Here is a 14,066-nt window from a genome sequence, read left to right as displayed (position 1 = left end):
AATGCTGCAGCAAGAGTCCAATGAAAATCAACAAGAGGTATCATATTTCTCCTATTTCAGCTTCCCTTCATTGGCTGCCTGTTAAAAATCAAGAATATCATTTAAAATTCTCCTTTTCATGTATAAAGCCATTAATAATCAAGCACCATCATATATCAGAGCTCTGATTACCCCGTATGTTCCTAACAGAGCTCTTCGCTCTCAGAATGCAGGTCTACTGGTGATTCCTAGTCTCTAAAAGTAGAATGGGAGGCAGATCCTTTAGTTATCAAGCTCCTCTCCTGTGGAACCAACTTCCAGATTTGGTCCGTGTCTACTTTTAAGACTAGGCTTAAAACCTTCCCTTTTGACAAAGTTTATAGTTAGAGTGGCTTAGGTTACCCTGAGCTATCTCTATAGGTATTCTGCTATAGGATTATACTGCTGGAGGACATCGGGCTATCTTTTTCTCACTCTGCTAAGTTCTCCTACTGTTCTCCAATTTGCGCTGTTTGTTGTTGTTTCAACTTTTAGTTCTCTGTCATTTTTTTCCTTCGTGATAGGTACACCTGGTCTGGTGTTCAGTTAGCTGTGACATCATCCAGGGAGGCAGATCATCCGCTATTACCATATAACATAAAAAGGATCCCTGGATCAATGTGTGCTTCTGTGTCTCTGCTCTGTCTTCTCTAGCCCCCAGTCGGTCGAGGCAGATGAACGTCCACACTGAGCCTGGTTCTACGGGAGGTTTTCCTCCCCGTTAAAGGGGATTTTTCCCCTCCACTGTCGCTTCATGCATGTTCAGTATGTGGGATTGCTGAAAAGCCATCAACAATGCAAACGACGTCCATTGTGGCTCTACGCTCTTTCATGAGGAGTGAATGCTGCTTGTCAAGACTCGATGCAATTTACTAGGTTTCCTTAGATGGGAAACTTTTTGACCAATCTGTATGATTTGATTGAATTTGAATTTGTAAAGTGCCTTGAGATGACATATGTTGGGAATTGGTGATATATAAATAAGGTGTACATAGATATTAGATCGTGCAATTTTTGACCTGTGCAGTGTACTCTATGACGTATTTTGTATTGTATTAGTTGTACATTTGAGTTTTTTGAGAAGACGTGTTGTAAAGTGTTATAAGAATTATTATTCTGAAGTCACTATGGCCTCACACCACTCGGACAGAGGAGGCCTGGAGACAAGATGTCTGTGTATAAGATCCACTGTTTGCTGAGTGCAAGCCTGAATGCTGCGTAGAATGATTATTGTCTATGATAGGCTGTCTCTGTTATGTCTCAAACCAAGGCCACGGTGCAGTATTAGGGGAAGCCCGAAAAGCGAGGCAGGCAGAGACAGGGCAGACGCAGACTGTTGCGGAACCGTGGGGTGCAATTACTTTCCATCTATGTGATCTCTGCTCTGTTTCTCAATAAAAGTGCTGGAACTATATCACTCCACCGTCTCCTCCTTCAGTAACTCAGGGAAGTCAGTTATCTGTTCAGAACTCCCATAACATAAAGTGGAGCAATATAAATAAAATATTATTGAATTTAAATGTTAAGGTAGAGGTTTGTTGTCCAATTTATACTGTATCAGACCTTCTGCTACTGCTCAAATGCAATGTGCCTGCCTCTGTAACATTTTTCTTCTCTCTCTATAATGATTTATTTCCTCTGCTTATTTTTTTTGTTCATATACAGCACTTTTTATACAGAATTTCTTTTAACCAAAAAGTGCTTTATAAATAAACTTGCCTTGCCTTATCTTTTAATTGGTTTGACATATCCTGTTGTTGTGCCATCAAGCCATAAGGAAAAATCGGGACTGAGTTGAAACATGACACTGCCTCTCACAGCAGGGTGCCCTGCTATGAAGCCATGATAAACCTCACTTATCTTTTTTCTTGCCTGTGGACTCTCGAGGAGAGGGTCTGCGTTCGGAAGACCAGCCACCCATGCAGGCTGCATGGGACTAAAAGACTCACAAGCATCTGCTGGGTCGACTAAGCTAAGTAAAATGTGCTTTCTGTGAAACTCATTTCCCGCTGCTAAGCAGCATGGGGGGGGGGACTCTCGTCCTCCAGAGGACCTGACTGGTCTTGGAGAACTGCTGCCTGGATCGAAGCTAAGTTTGCAGTTTAACTTCTGCGTAACCAGACACCGGAGCAAATAATCCGTCTATGCCGAAACCAGCCTTGTGAGGTTGCAGGAAGCTGACTCCAGATGACGTGGAGCGGCATCCCGCCTGCAGCCGGCACAGGGCCCATGTTCCCAAGTTGAGAACAAAAGCTGAGCTGAAATTGCCCGCTGCAACCGGATCAGAGACTGCATGTAGGACCCCAGAACTGCCTGCTCCAACCACCAAGTTTTGGATAGCCCATAGCCGCATGCCCGCTGCTTTCCCTTGGAGTATTTCAACTGCTTCCAACTGGAGCCCCAAAGTGAACCGAACTGACACAGAGGTACCGACAGGTTTGGCAGAGAAATGAACAGGGAAAGTTAAATGGTATATTTAGAAGGTTTACCTGCGATGGAATGGTGACTTGTCCAGGGTGTACCCCGCCTCTGGCCCATTGACAGCTGGAGATAGGCACCAGCACCCCTTGTGACCCCAATAGGGATAAGCGTGCTGGAAAATGGATGGATGGATGGATGGATGGATGGATGGATGGATGGATGGATGGATGGATGGATAGAAGGTTTACTAAGGTTTAAAGCATTTTCACAGCATTTTTTTAAAACACATGGAGCTTACAGGATAGCTCCCGCTAGCTTTTTCGAATCCTGCCATTGCTAATGTATCGAGTGTGTTATTACGGTTATAATAAACGTTATCCCCACAAGTGTTTTATACATTGACGGGATATTGATGTTTGTGTTTTCTTGCATAGATCCAACGGGAATTCCTTCAGCAATCAGTATTTTGACCTGAAACATCACAGTGTTGTGCTATAATAACGTCATGGTGAACAATTGATCTCAGATTGAATTCTGAACAGTGGAAGAGTTTAACAAAGGAAGTCCACTCTGGCTGCCACATGAGACCCTCACAGCTTGGACTGCCCTTCTTCCCAGCAGAGGTTCTCCTGCTACTATAAAACCTTCCTCCCGCAGACACAGACTCTCTCTCTTCAGCTCTTCACTTCTGCAGACCAGCTCTCCCTGGCGCAGACAAAGAAGGCCAAACCATGAGGGCCTGGTCGGCCCTGACCGACACACAAGCCGGCAGCTGAGTGAAGGTGCCTGGACCAGCCATGCTTGATACAGGGTCGTCTGCCGGTTTCAGCAGAGGACCTGACTGAATCTGGATAAACAACACACCTAATACAAAGCTAAGTCTGCTGTTTAACATCATCACCGGTAGCAGGACCAAAGATCCTGCATGCGAAACAGCTCTGTTGTATTTTTTTTCTCAGCCTGTACCGGGAAGAGAACCCCAGATCCCGCTGAAAGCCAGCAGCAGAGCCCATGTTGAATGCTCACGAGGAGAATCTGCTTAGATCGGACTGCAACTGAGTCAGAGGCTGCCTGGAGGACCTACAGGCCTCCATTCCCTCCACACGCTGTGGTTAGCCCACATGCTGCCGCAGAGCTAACGCCAACAACCAGCCAACAACTTCCCTCCTTCCGTGAATGGTCAAACTGAACAGAACTGACACGAGACAAAGGACAGGTTTGGACAGGGAGCTGAGGGTGAAGTAAAAGGCTTATTGGGAAATGTTTTGTAAACCGTTGGACACATAGTGTTTAAAACAAAAGGGCTAACTGGTAGCTCGCGCTAGCCAAACTGCTATTAGCCTTGCTAACATCCGGTTTCGGACATTTCAAAAGGAGTTCGTTTTAAAACATAAAGCGTAACTGTTCTGCTCTCCCATCCTTTGATGGTGCTATGAGCCTTATCCCCGCATTACTATCGAATATTAATGTTGGTAAAGGCAATTTTGTTAACTTTATGTTGTAACCTATTAGCTACCAATTTGCTACAGCAACCCCAGATGCCCGGAGGGAGAATCGCATTAACAAACTCGGTTGCAAAGGTTTAAATCATTTTACTGGGCAAATCAGTAACCAGAATGTTATTTTCTTAAAATAATGTTCTGGTTAACTTGCGTTTTGCATTGTGAATGGGTTGAAACACATGTCAAATGTTGTTCTGAATTACTCAAGCTAATTTAACCACGATTCACATTCGTTAAGGTGAACTTTGGTTCTTTAACTTAAACAAAATATTATTTCATCAAATAATGTTTGTTTAACTTGGGCTTTGCATTTTGAATGGATTGAAATTCATGCCAAATGTTTTTAACTCGATTCCATGCTTTTGGAATCAGATCTGCAGTGAACCAGGATTCACTGAAGTATTCTGATGATGATCAACCACTTTGTTTTGTCTTTTGTTTTGTTTTTTTGCATTCAAATAGTTCCTTAGCTTAGCTTCTTTTTATCTTAATTGTCCTTAGTAGTTTAGTTAAGTTTCACTAGCCTAGTAGAGAGGATTTACTGATTGAAATATTGTGTTAATTCATATAAACAGCATTACACAGTGATGTTCTCTGGATGTTCATTTTATTTCTGTTATTAAATTCTTGAGCTTGAAAAGAAGTTGTCACTCCTTTATTCTATGTGTGTGCAGGTTTTGCTGTTAAAAGATCGCTAGTGCTCGAATTCATCCCTTTGAACTTTCAATATCAGCTTAAGAGCTGATCATCACCAGACAATACTTAACAGACAGAGAGTTATTTATGAAACAATAAATAACTTTAAACAATGTATAATTGCACAACAGTATCTCACCAACTCTGACATCTAAATCCAAAATGACTACCAACGGTATGAAACATAGTGGAAGCTACGGAATTAAAGGCATACTATGCAACCGGGGTTGATTTTCCAGTGAGGCTCCCCCCAGACGGCGAAAGTAAAAGTGCACTGTCGTAAAGATGCTCAGCTGTTGCATATGTTGCTATGTTGCATAGCATGCCTTTAAACTGCTTTACATGTCAATGTTGTCATAAAATTTGTCTCACAAACACAGAGCTGCACAATAACGGTGAGCTAAGACGATCCATTATTGTTTGGATGCATGAAATACAGAGAAATACATTGTCATCTGCTTCCATTGTATATACCAATGATTTGTCACATTCCATTTGTTTGGAATAATGACACTTTGCGGCTCAAATCGGTACAACAGCTTGCCAATCAAAACATCTAATGTGCCATTTTTAAATGGTGTGTCCCTGTTGTGAATTTTTACTCACACGAGATAGGTACATGATGTTGTATTCTATTCTATTTCTGGTCTGCTTCTCTTATTGGCTTCCATGTTTGCAGGCTGCTGCTCTTTTGCTAAGATAAAACACAGAATGCTGTGCTCTGTGCTGTTTCATAAGATTGGCTGAGGAACCAGGAAGTAAACATGGCCTACACACTGCACTGAAGTAGTTGCGGACTGTACCTTTAGGGCTTAATCCGAATATCCTTAATAATAGCTCCTAGCTCCTGCTCCTGTTCATGGAACTTTCACGGAGTCAACAGTATGACTCCGTTCGTCTGCACTGTGTGCAGAGAACCCTATTGTTTTTCGTCTGTTTTTCCATTATTTATTATTATCAGTGAGAATGCTATACAGCACTTATTGTTTTCCTGTTTTTCTTTATTATTATTATTATTATTATTATTATTATTATGTGACGGAACGCACATGGACACTAAGTATGTTACTTACAGCTCCTTTAATACTGCCTGAAAAAACTTGCAATCTAGGGAAGTCAGTGACTCCACATTACCCTAAAGTCAAAATTCAAGATGGCTGCACCTCATATGAAAGGAACTAAGAAAATTTAATAAATAAAAAGGGACTAAATTAAAGAACTGTTAAACTTTACTTTTGACTGTATAATAGATCAGTCACAAAAATCACAACGGACAACTATTGAGAATAATGGGAAGGGCTTTGCTCAGTCGAAAGGCCTACAAGTAACAAACAATTAGCAATTCCTACCAGCTGTCTACCTTGCACATGGGGAACAGTTATGTCTTTCAAAGTAAATGAAAATGGGGAGAATGGTGAAAGGGATACATAAAACATACCAAAAATGAGGGATCAGGCTAAAGCCCCCAAACAATATTGTTTTTCGTCTTACTTCTGCAAAAGTGTTTTTTTTATTGTCCAGAAATGTGGTCAAGACAAAGAATAATGTATTGAGGTTTTCTTTAATCGTTCACTGACAACCTGGTAAACTCTGAATGAGAAGTGTAGGGGATGAGTGGTATAATGAAAATCTCAAGTATGTTTAATTGAATAATTCAATTAAACTTTATATAGCATCAATTCACATATACAAGTCATCTCAAGGCACACTTAAAGTCAAATTAAATTAAATCAGACAGATTAGTTAAAAAGTTTTCTAAGGAAATAATGAAATTAAATAATGAAAAAAAGGTCAGGGGCTTTTTGGTTACATAATATTTAAGATGTACCAGAGAACCCCTGAGGAGCCACATGGGAACCCACTTTAAGAAGAATAGATTCTCCTTCAAGGAACATTGGAGGGGGTGGGGTGCTGCGTTTTTTTTTTTAAACAGGCCATCTACACTTACAGGTTCTCCGGGCTTAAACTAAGTTTTAGAAAGGACAGAGCTCAATCGTAGGAGGTTTGTGTGTGGGGAAAGAGCCAATGACTCGCGAGAAGTCAACCATGTTGGCTGACTGGAACTAGACGTCTTCTCGTGTGTGTGTGTGTGTGTGTGTGTGTGTGTGTGTGTGTGTGTGTGTGTGTGTGTGTGTGTGTGTGTGTGTGTGTGTGTGTGTGTGTCAATGCCTACAATGCGAGCGCCCTAACGTTTTCAGGAAACGTTAGAAAACCAACGAAAGCAGCACGTAACTTCGTGTACTACGTCTGTCAAGACAATCCTAGTTTTACCTTTTTGTAAATCTGCTTCCGTCTTCTTTCCTTGAAGCTACTCGAACATCTTTTTTCTGTTGCTTCCACTCGACTTGGAATAAATCCTGTAAGACCCCGCTTATAGAGAGGGCTTCCAAACAAAATACTTTGTCCTCCTCGCAAACTGTGTTTGTAAAGTTTGCGTAAAAGAGTAGCATTAAATGGCAGGAAGCTATCCCAGACTGGCCTGCGCAAGAAAAACTTCCAGTCCCCCCCACCCCCTCCCCAAAGACCTCCTACATCTTTAAAAATCTGTTTCTCTCGCTTTTTTGTGCTCGGAAATCCGTCATCCCTTCGTCCCACTTCCCTAAGGTTTTCTTGTCAAACCAACATAAGTCATACAGAACACCATCTGATAGGACAAAAGAACAACTTAATACTACAATTAGAAAATTTTAATTTTAATATGAACTAGAATCCTAGTTTAAATATGTGTCATCTGGGCATTATTTGGAAGTTCTTAAAACATAAAACAGTCTCTACAGTTCCTCTGCACATTTTATGATGTAGCTGGTCTCTTAGTTTACAAAAGAAATTAGGTACTGAAACGGAAAAAGAGCAAAATTGCAAACGACAGAGGCTTTGTAAGCCCATCCCCTGCTGCCTTTAAATGCTGTCGGAAAGAGGAGAGTCGCTGTGCATAAGTAAGCTGTGGTTGCAAATAACTTTTAATAACTAACCTACTGTCCAAACTGGTTCCACCTAGGACATGATCTGTATGAAACATTTCACGTCCACATTTTCTGTATAATCAATATGAAATTGTACATATTTCTATTTTGAAATACAAACACTGAGCATGACAATGTGGTTCCAAAGTCTAAAGTCCTATAGATGTGATTTATTTATTTTGAAAGTTGTATGAAACCTACTTAGTTTCATCATGAATAAAACAATATAATTAATTTATATAATAAAACAATATAATTAATCATTGAAGCTTTATCAGATGCAGCATGCAAATTAAAGAAATAAGGCCTACAAGAGTCATCTTCTTTCATTTAAATGAATGAAGACAACTCTTTAAAAGCCACTACCCAAGCTAGGTATATTTTCACTAAATGTAAAACACAACAAAGCTGCTCCTCTTTGCAAAAAGGAACTTAATATTTTATTATGTAGAAAAAATCAATTTATTAAGATGAAAGTATTAAAATGAACTACATCCTGAGAAACAATGTGCTGATTGGTTACTACACACATTTACCATTGTTCAATTCAATTCAATTCAATTTTATTTATATAGCGCCAATTCATGAAACATGTCATCTCAAGGCACTTTACAAAATCAAAATCAATCAGATTATAAAGATTGGGTCAGATTATACAGATTGGTCAAAAAAAATGTCCTATATAAGGGAACCAGTTGATTGCATCAAACTCTTGACAAGCAACATTCACTCGTGAAGATGCGTAGAGCCACAGGGAGAGTCGTCTGCATTGTCCATGGCTTTGCAGCAATCCCTCATACTGAGCAAGCAGGAAGCAACAGCAGAAAGAAAACTCCCTATTAACGGGAAGGAAAAACCTCCAGCAGAACCGGGCTCAGTATGAACGGTCATCTGCCTCGGCCGACTGGGGGTTACAGAAGACAGAGCAGAGACACAACAATACAGACAAAAAGCACAGAAGCACACGTTGATCCAGTAATCTGTTCTACATTAGATGGTAATAGCAGGTGATCTGTCTTCCCTGGATGATGTCACAGTTAACAGAACACCAGACCAGGTGTACCTACTATGAAGAAAAAAGAGAGAGAACAAAAAAAAGTTAAAAGCTGAAATGACGACAAGCAATGCAAAATTGAAGAACAGTAGAACTCAGTAGAGTGACAAAAATAGAAAAATAGACCCTGATGTCCTCCAGTAGCCTAAGCCTATAGCAGCAAAACCATAGAAGTAGCTCAGGGTAACATGAGCCACTCTAACTATAAGCTTTGTCAAAAAGGAAAGTTTTATGATAAGTCTTAAAAGTACACAGGGTGTCTGCCTCACAGACCAAAACTGGGAGTTGGTTCCACAGGAGAGGAGCCTGATAACTAAAGGATCTGCCTCCCATTCTAGTTTTAGAGACTCTAGGAACCACCAGAAGTCTGAGAGTGAAGTGCTCTGTTAAGAACATACGGGGTAATCAGAGCTCTGATATATGATGGAGCTTGATTATTAAGGGCTTTATATGTTAGAAGAAGAATTTTAAATTATATTCTTGATTTAACAGGAAGCCAATGAAGGGAAGCTAAAATTGGAGATGTCAGGATGCAGCTTCTAGACTGCATGCTGAGCCTTCCTTCCTCTCTCTCTTCCCTGCGCAGCCTGATTGGTTTCACCTGTCAGGCTGCAATTATCACTGATCTGTTGCCACCTGTGTTCACCTCTATATATTCTCACCTCATTCTGTTCTTGTTGCCGGTCCGTAGTGTTCTTCTCCCACTCATCCTCAGCCAGTAATTCCTTGTCAGCTCAGTTGTTTGTTCAGTTACCACCAGAATCTCCGCTTCAGCTCTGCTCCTGCTCAGCCCGCAGTCTCGGGTTTGCCGGTTCCTGTGTTCCACTGTGGTTCCTGTCTTTGGCTCTTGTGCTCCGTCCTGGCTTCAAGTTCTCAACTCCTGTGTTCCGTCCTGGCCTCAAGTTTTCAACTCCTGTCTTCCGTCCTGGCCTTAAGTTCTCAACTCCTGGTGTTCCGTTCTGGCCTCAAGTTCTCTACTCCTGTTCACAACTCCTGGGTTTCTGCCCTGGCCTCAAGTCTTCGGCTCCGGTGCTCCTTCATGGTCAGTCCCTCCGCACTCTTCCTGTCGGCCAGCCTCTGCACCCTACATCTCCGTCAGTTAAAAGACTCTGGTTTCTCTCATCATCATCATCAACAATGTTCAATAAACTCACTTTAAAGAACTAGCTCTGTGTGTGCGTGCTTTGTCTGGGTTCATCCTAAGACAAATCATGACATTACGGACCGGCCAAAAGGATGAACCCGAGCACGCACAGAGTTGGTGCAGAAGCTGGCAGGATCTGCTCCGCCTCAGCTCGGGGGCTTCATGGATGCCGTCCGCCTCTGGATCAGTGCCGTCTGGATTGCAGTCCACGATGCCCCGCCTCTGGTTCCGTCTCGCATGGGTCGCTGTGGTGCAACGCCTCGCCTCTGGTTCATCTTGCCGGGGTCGCATCTGCGACGCCCTGCCTCTGACTTTGTTCCCCGGGATCGCTCTCCGCGAGGCCCGCCTCTGCCGCTGCCCAGCTTATTAAGACTTTGCTGCCCAGCGCCTTCTAGTTTCTGTTTTTGTTTTGAGTTATTTTTGGGTCCTTGTGTTTTGAGTCATTTAACGTTACTTAGTTTTTCAGTGCTTCTTAGATTTCTTAGAGTCCTTTAGTTTCAGGTTTGTTTGTGTTCTAGACCTGCTTTAGTTTCTAGTCTTGCTTTTGGTATATTTTTTACAGATTTAGAAGATTTGTTTCTGCTTTCTGTTAATTTGTTTAGGCTTAACCTTAGTTTTGGTTTACCTAGGATTTTTTTTTGTTTTAGAGTTATTTAGGGGTTCTTTTGTTTTCTTTAGAGTATTTGAGTTTCTATTTTGCTTTTGTTTTTCCAGTTCTGTTCTAGTGTTCTAGGTTTGCCTTTAGTCTCCGGGTTTTTACTTTAGAATTCTAGTTTTTTACCCTAGTTTTCCAGGTTTTGCTTTGTGTTCTTATTTCTAGTTTTAGTTATCTAGTTTTACATTAGTTACCCTGTACCTTGCCCTCGTCTCCCTGTTTTGTTTTATAGTTTTGCTTTAGGTTTTGGTTCTCTTCCTAGTTTTCTGGTTTTGTTTTGATTTGTTAATTTCAGTCCTGTAGTTCTTATCCCAGCCCAGTAGTTCCTATTCTAGCCCAATAGTTCCTGTCTATTCCAGTAGTTCCTGTCTAGTCCAGTAGTTCCTGTCTAGCCCAGTATTCCCGGTGTTAACCCTGTAGTTCCCTGTTCCTTGTCATTGTAGTTCCCGTCTAAGTCCTGTAGTTCTAGTCTTAGTTCTGTATTTATTTCTCTAGTTTCTTTTCTATCCGGTAGTCCCTGTGCTGAATGGGTTCCTGCGCTTTCAGGGGCACGTTAAGGTCCCCGCGCTCATAAGGACCCTGAGCTCTTTAGTTATGACATGTTACGCTCTTTATTTGGTCTTGGTCCTGTTGTTCATTATTCTGTCTGGTTTTCGTGTTCCTTGGTTTTATCTGGTTTTGCCCCTCTGTAATTTAGTTTTGTTCAGGCTTTCCCTGGTTTCTTTGTTCTGTTCACCTAAATCCTTTAGTTCCTGCATTTCCCGGTGTTTGGTCGCCGCCAGAGCCCTCCAGTGCTTTAAGTCACCGGCTGTGCCCTCTGGTGCGGCTGGCCTGTCGCTGCCAGCGCACGCAGGCTGCCGCCAGAGCCCTTCGGTGCTCCTAGTCGTTGGCTGTGCCCTCTGGTGTGCCCGGCCTGTCGCTGCTTAGCGCACGCAGGTCGTCGCCAGAGCCCTTTTGCGCTCCTAGGTCGCTGTCTGTGCCCTCTGGCGCGCCTGGCCTGTTGCTGCCTAGCTCACCCTTCGTTCTGGTTCTTTGGCGTGTTAGGACGCCCTTTGTTCTTGGTTCCCCGGCGTGTTAGGACGCCCTCTGTTCTTGGGTCCCCGGCGTGTTAGGACGCCCTCCTTTCTCGGTTCCCTGGCATGTTAGGACGGCCTCTTTTCTTGGTTCCCCGGCGTGTTAGGATGCCCTGCGTTCTTGGTTCCCCAGCGTGTTAGGACGCCCTCCGTTCTTGGCTCCCTGGCGTGTTAGGATGCCCTCCATTCTTGGTTCCCCGGCGTGTTGGGACGCCCTCTGTTCTTTTTTCCTGGTGTTTTAGATGTTCCCGTTTCCCTCACGCCCCGGCGTTCCCTTTCCTTGCGCCCCGGCGTTTCCCCCACGCCCCGGCGATCTCTTCCCTCATGCTCCGGTGTTTCCCTCACGCCCCGGCGGTCTTCCCTCTGGCGTTGTTGTACACCTTTTCTTCCCTCTGGCGTTGTCGTACGCCTGTTCTTCCCTCTGGCGTTGTCATACGCCTTTTCTTCCCTCTGGCGTTGTCGTACGCCTGTTCCTTCCCCTGGCGTTTCGGCACACTAGTTGTGCACCAGCGTTTCCATACGTCTGTTGAGCCCTAGTGATTCCATACGTCTGTTGCTTCCCCTCTGGCGTGGGTACGCCTGTTGCTTCCCCTCTGGCGTGGGTACGCCTGTTGCTTCCCCTCTGGCGTGGGTACGCCTGTTCCTTCACCTCTGGCGTGGGTACGCCGGTTCCTTCCCCTCTGGCGTGGGTACGCCTGTTCCTTCCCCTCTGGCGTGGGTACGCCCGTTCCTTCCCTTTGGTGCTGTGTGCCTGCTTGGGTTCCTCCGTGTTCTCTAGCCCCTTTGGTTCCTCCGTGTTCTCTAGCCCCTTTGGTTCCTTCGTGTTCTCCAGCCTCTTTGGTTCCTCTGTGTTTTTTGGACCCCTGGTTCCACAGAGTTCTTTAGCCCTTTGATTCCCCAGTGTTCTCTAGCCCCTTGGTTTCCAGTGTTCTCTAACCTTAGGTTCCCCGTGTTCTCTAGTCTTAGGTTCCCCGTGTTCTCTAGCCTTTGGTCCTCCGTGTTCTTGACCTTTTGGTTCCCTGTATTCTCTGGTCCTTTGGTTCTCCGTGTTTGCTGGCCTTTGGTTCCTTAGTTTTCGGGTTTGCCAGTAATTCCTTGTCAGCTCAGTTGTTTGTTCAGTTACCGCCAGAATCTCTGCTTCAGCTCTGCTCCTGCTCAGCCCGCAGTCTCAGGTTTGCCGGTTCCTGTGTTCCACTGTGGTTCCTGTCTTCGGCTCTTGTGCTCCATCCTGGCTTCAAGTTCTCTACTCCTGTTCACAACTCCTGGGTTTCTGCCCTGGCCTCAAGTCTTCGGCTCTGGTGCTCCTTCATGGTCAGTCCCTCCGCACTCTTCCTGTCGACCAGCCTCTGCACCCTACATCTCCGTCAGTTAAAAGACTCTGGTTTCTCTCATCATCATCATCAACAATGTTCAATAAACTCACTTTAAAAAACTAGCTCTGTGTGTGTGTGCTGTGTCTGGGTTCATCCTAAGACAAATCATGACAGGAGAAATATGATCCCTCTTGTTGATTTTCATCAGTTCAATTACATTTTATTTCTATAGCGCCAATTCACAACACATGTCATCTCAAGGCACTGTACAAAGTCCATTTCCATCAAATATGCAGACAGATTGGTCAGAAAGTTTCCTATCTAAGAAATCCCAACAGATTGCATCAAATCTTGACAAGCAGTATTTACTCCTCCTGAAAGAGCGTAAAACCACAGTGGACAGTCATCTGCTTTGTCAATGTCTTTGCAGCAATCTCTCATAATGAGCATACATAAAGCGACGGTGGAGAGGAAAACTCCCCTTTAACAGGGAAACAAAACTTCAGGCAGAACCAAGTGATAAGACAGCCTCTAGTTCTTCCTGTTTGATTTAACTACGGCTTGCTTCACCCAGTTCGTAGATTGCGGAAAAGGAAAACAATTATCAGAGATAAAACACTTGAAGTATACATATATTTATTACAATTGGAATTCCAAGGTGAGACACACACTTACAACTTGTCCTAAAATCCCATTTTAGAAAATCACAGAATCCACCCTTCCGTGCCTGCGCGTGTCTGCTCGAAACCACCCAGGGGCGCATTTTTTGATCGGCTGGCCCACTGCTCATGGACTGTCCAGTGAGGGTGGGTTCCACGCGCACACTCAGTCACTATGGCTCTTATCTTCTCCCAAGCAAAACAGATCCGCATTCCATGTCAACTCGGGAACTAACTTTTAATCCATTGACCAGGTGTTTTTAGGATTCTACCAAGAAAAACATTAAGAACAGTAAAAAAGCTTTCAAACCGTAAACCATTTTTGAAGTTTACCCCATAAAACCTCTTGTGACTCTTAGTTGCCTGGTATCCCACGAGATGGTTGGGTGAATTTATTGCTTTGAGTGAGTCTGGAGACTCCGTCCTCTTTTCACTCCAAGCCACACAGTTTAACCATATTATTTAAAACTTGGGTAACTCTTTACTGCTTTAAGAAAAATACACGATTAACACAAAAACTGATTATATATTTCCATAACACAAGCTAAGTACCACGGCTGACTGTGGG

At 43.5% G+C, this 14,066-nt stretch overlaps 1 protein-coding gene across 2 annotated transcripts in view; it reads right to left on the bottom strand.

The window, feature by feature from the left end:
• amot (angiomotin) overlaps positions 1 to 7,147 on the bottom strand; it is a 184,842-nt gene extending 177,695 nt beyond the window's left edge. For both annotated transcript variants that reach the window (XM_036143411.1, XM_036143412.1), the window contains exon 1: positions 6,909 to 7,147. Coding sequence is in view for 1 of the 2 variants with exons in the window: in XM_036143412.1 (XP_035999305.1) it covers positions 6,909 to 7,087 (179 nt within the window). In the remaining variant the exon portion in view is untranslated. The remainder of the gene's footprint in view (positions 1 to 6,908) is intronic.
• Positions 7,148 to 14,066: the final 6,919 nt, after the last annotated feature.

Source organism: Fundulus heteroclitus, chromosome 11 (assembly GCF_011125445.2).
Source record: "Fundulus heteroclitus isolate FHET01 chromosome 11, MU-UCD_Fhet_4.1, whole genome shotgun sequence".
Taxonomy (NCBI): domain Eukaryota; kingdom Metazoa; phylum Chordata; class Actinopteri; order Cyprinodontiformes; family Fundulidae; genus Fundulus; species Fundulus heteroclitus.
The sequence above is the reverse complement of the archived record's forward strand: the minus strand, read 5'-3'. Positions and strand labels throughout refer to the sequence as shown.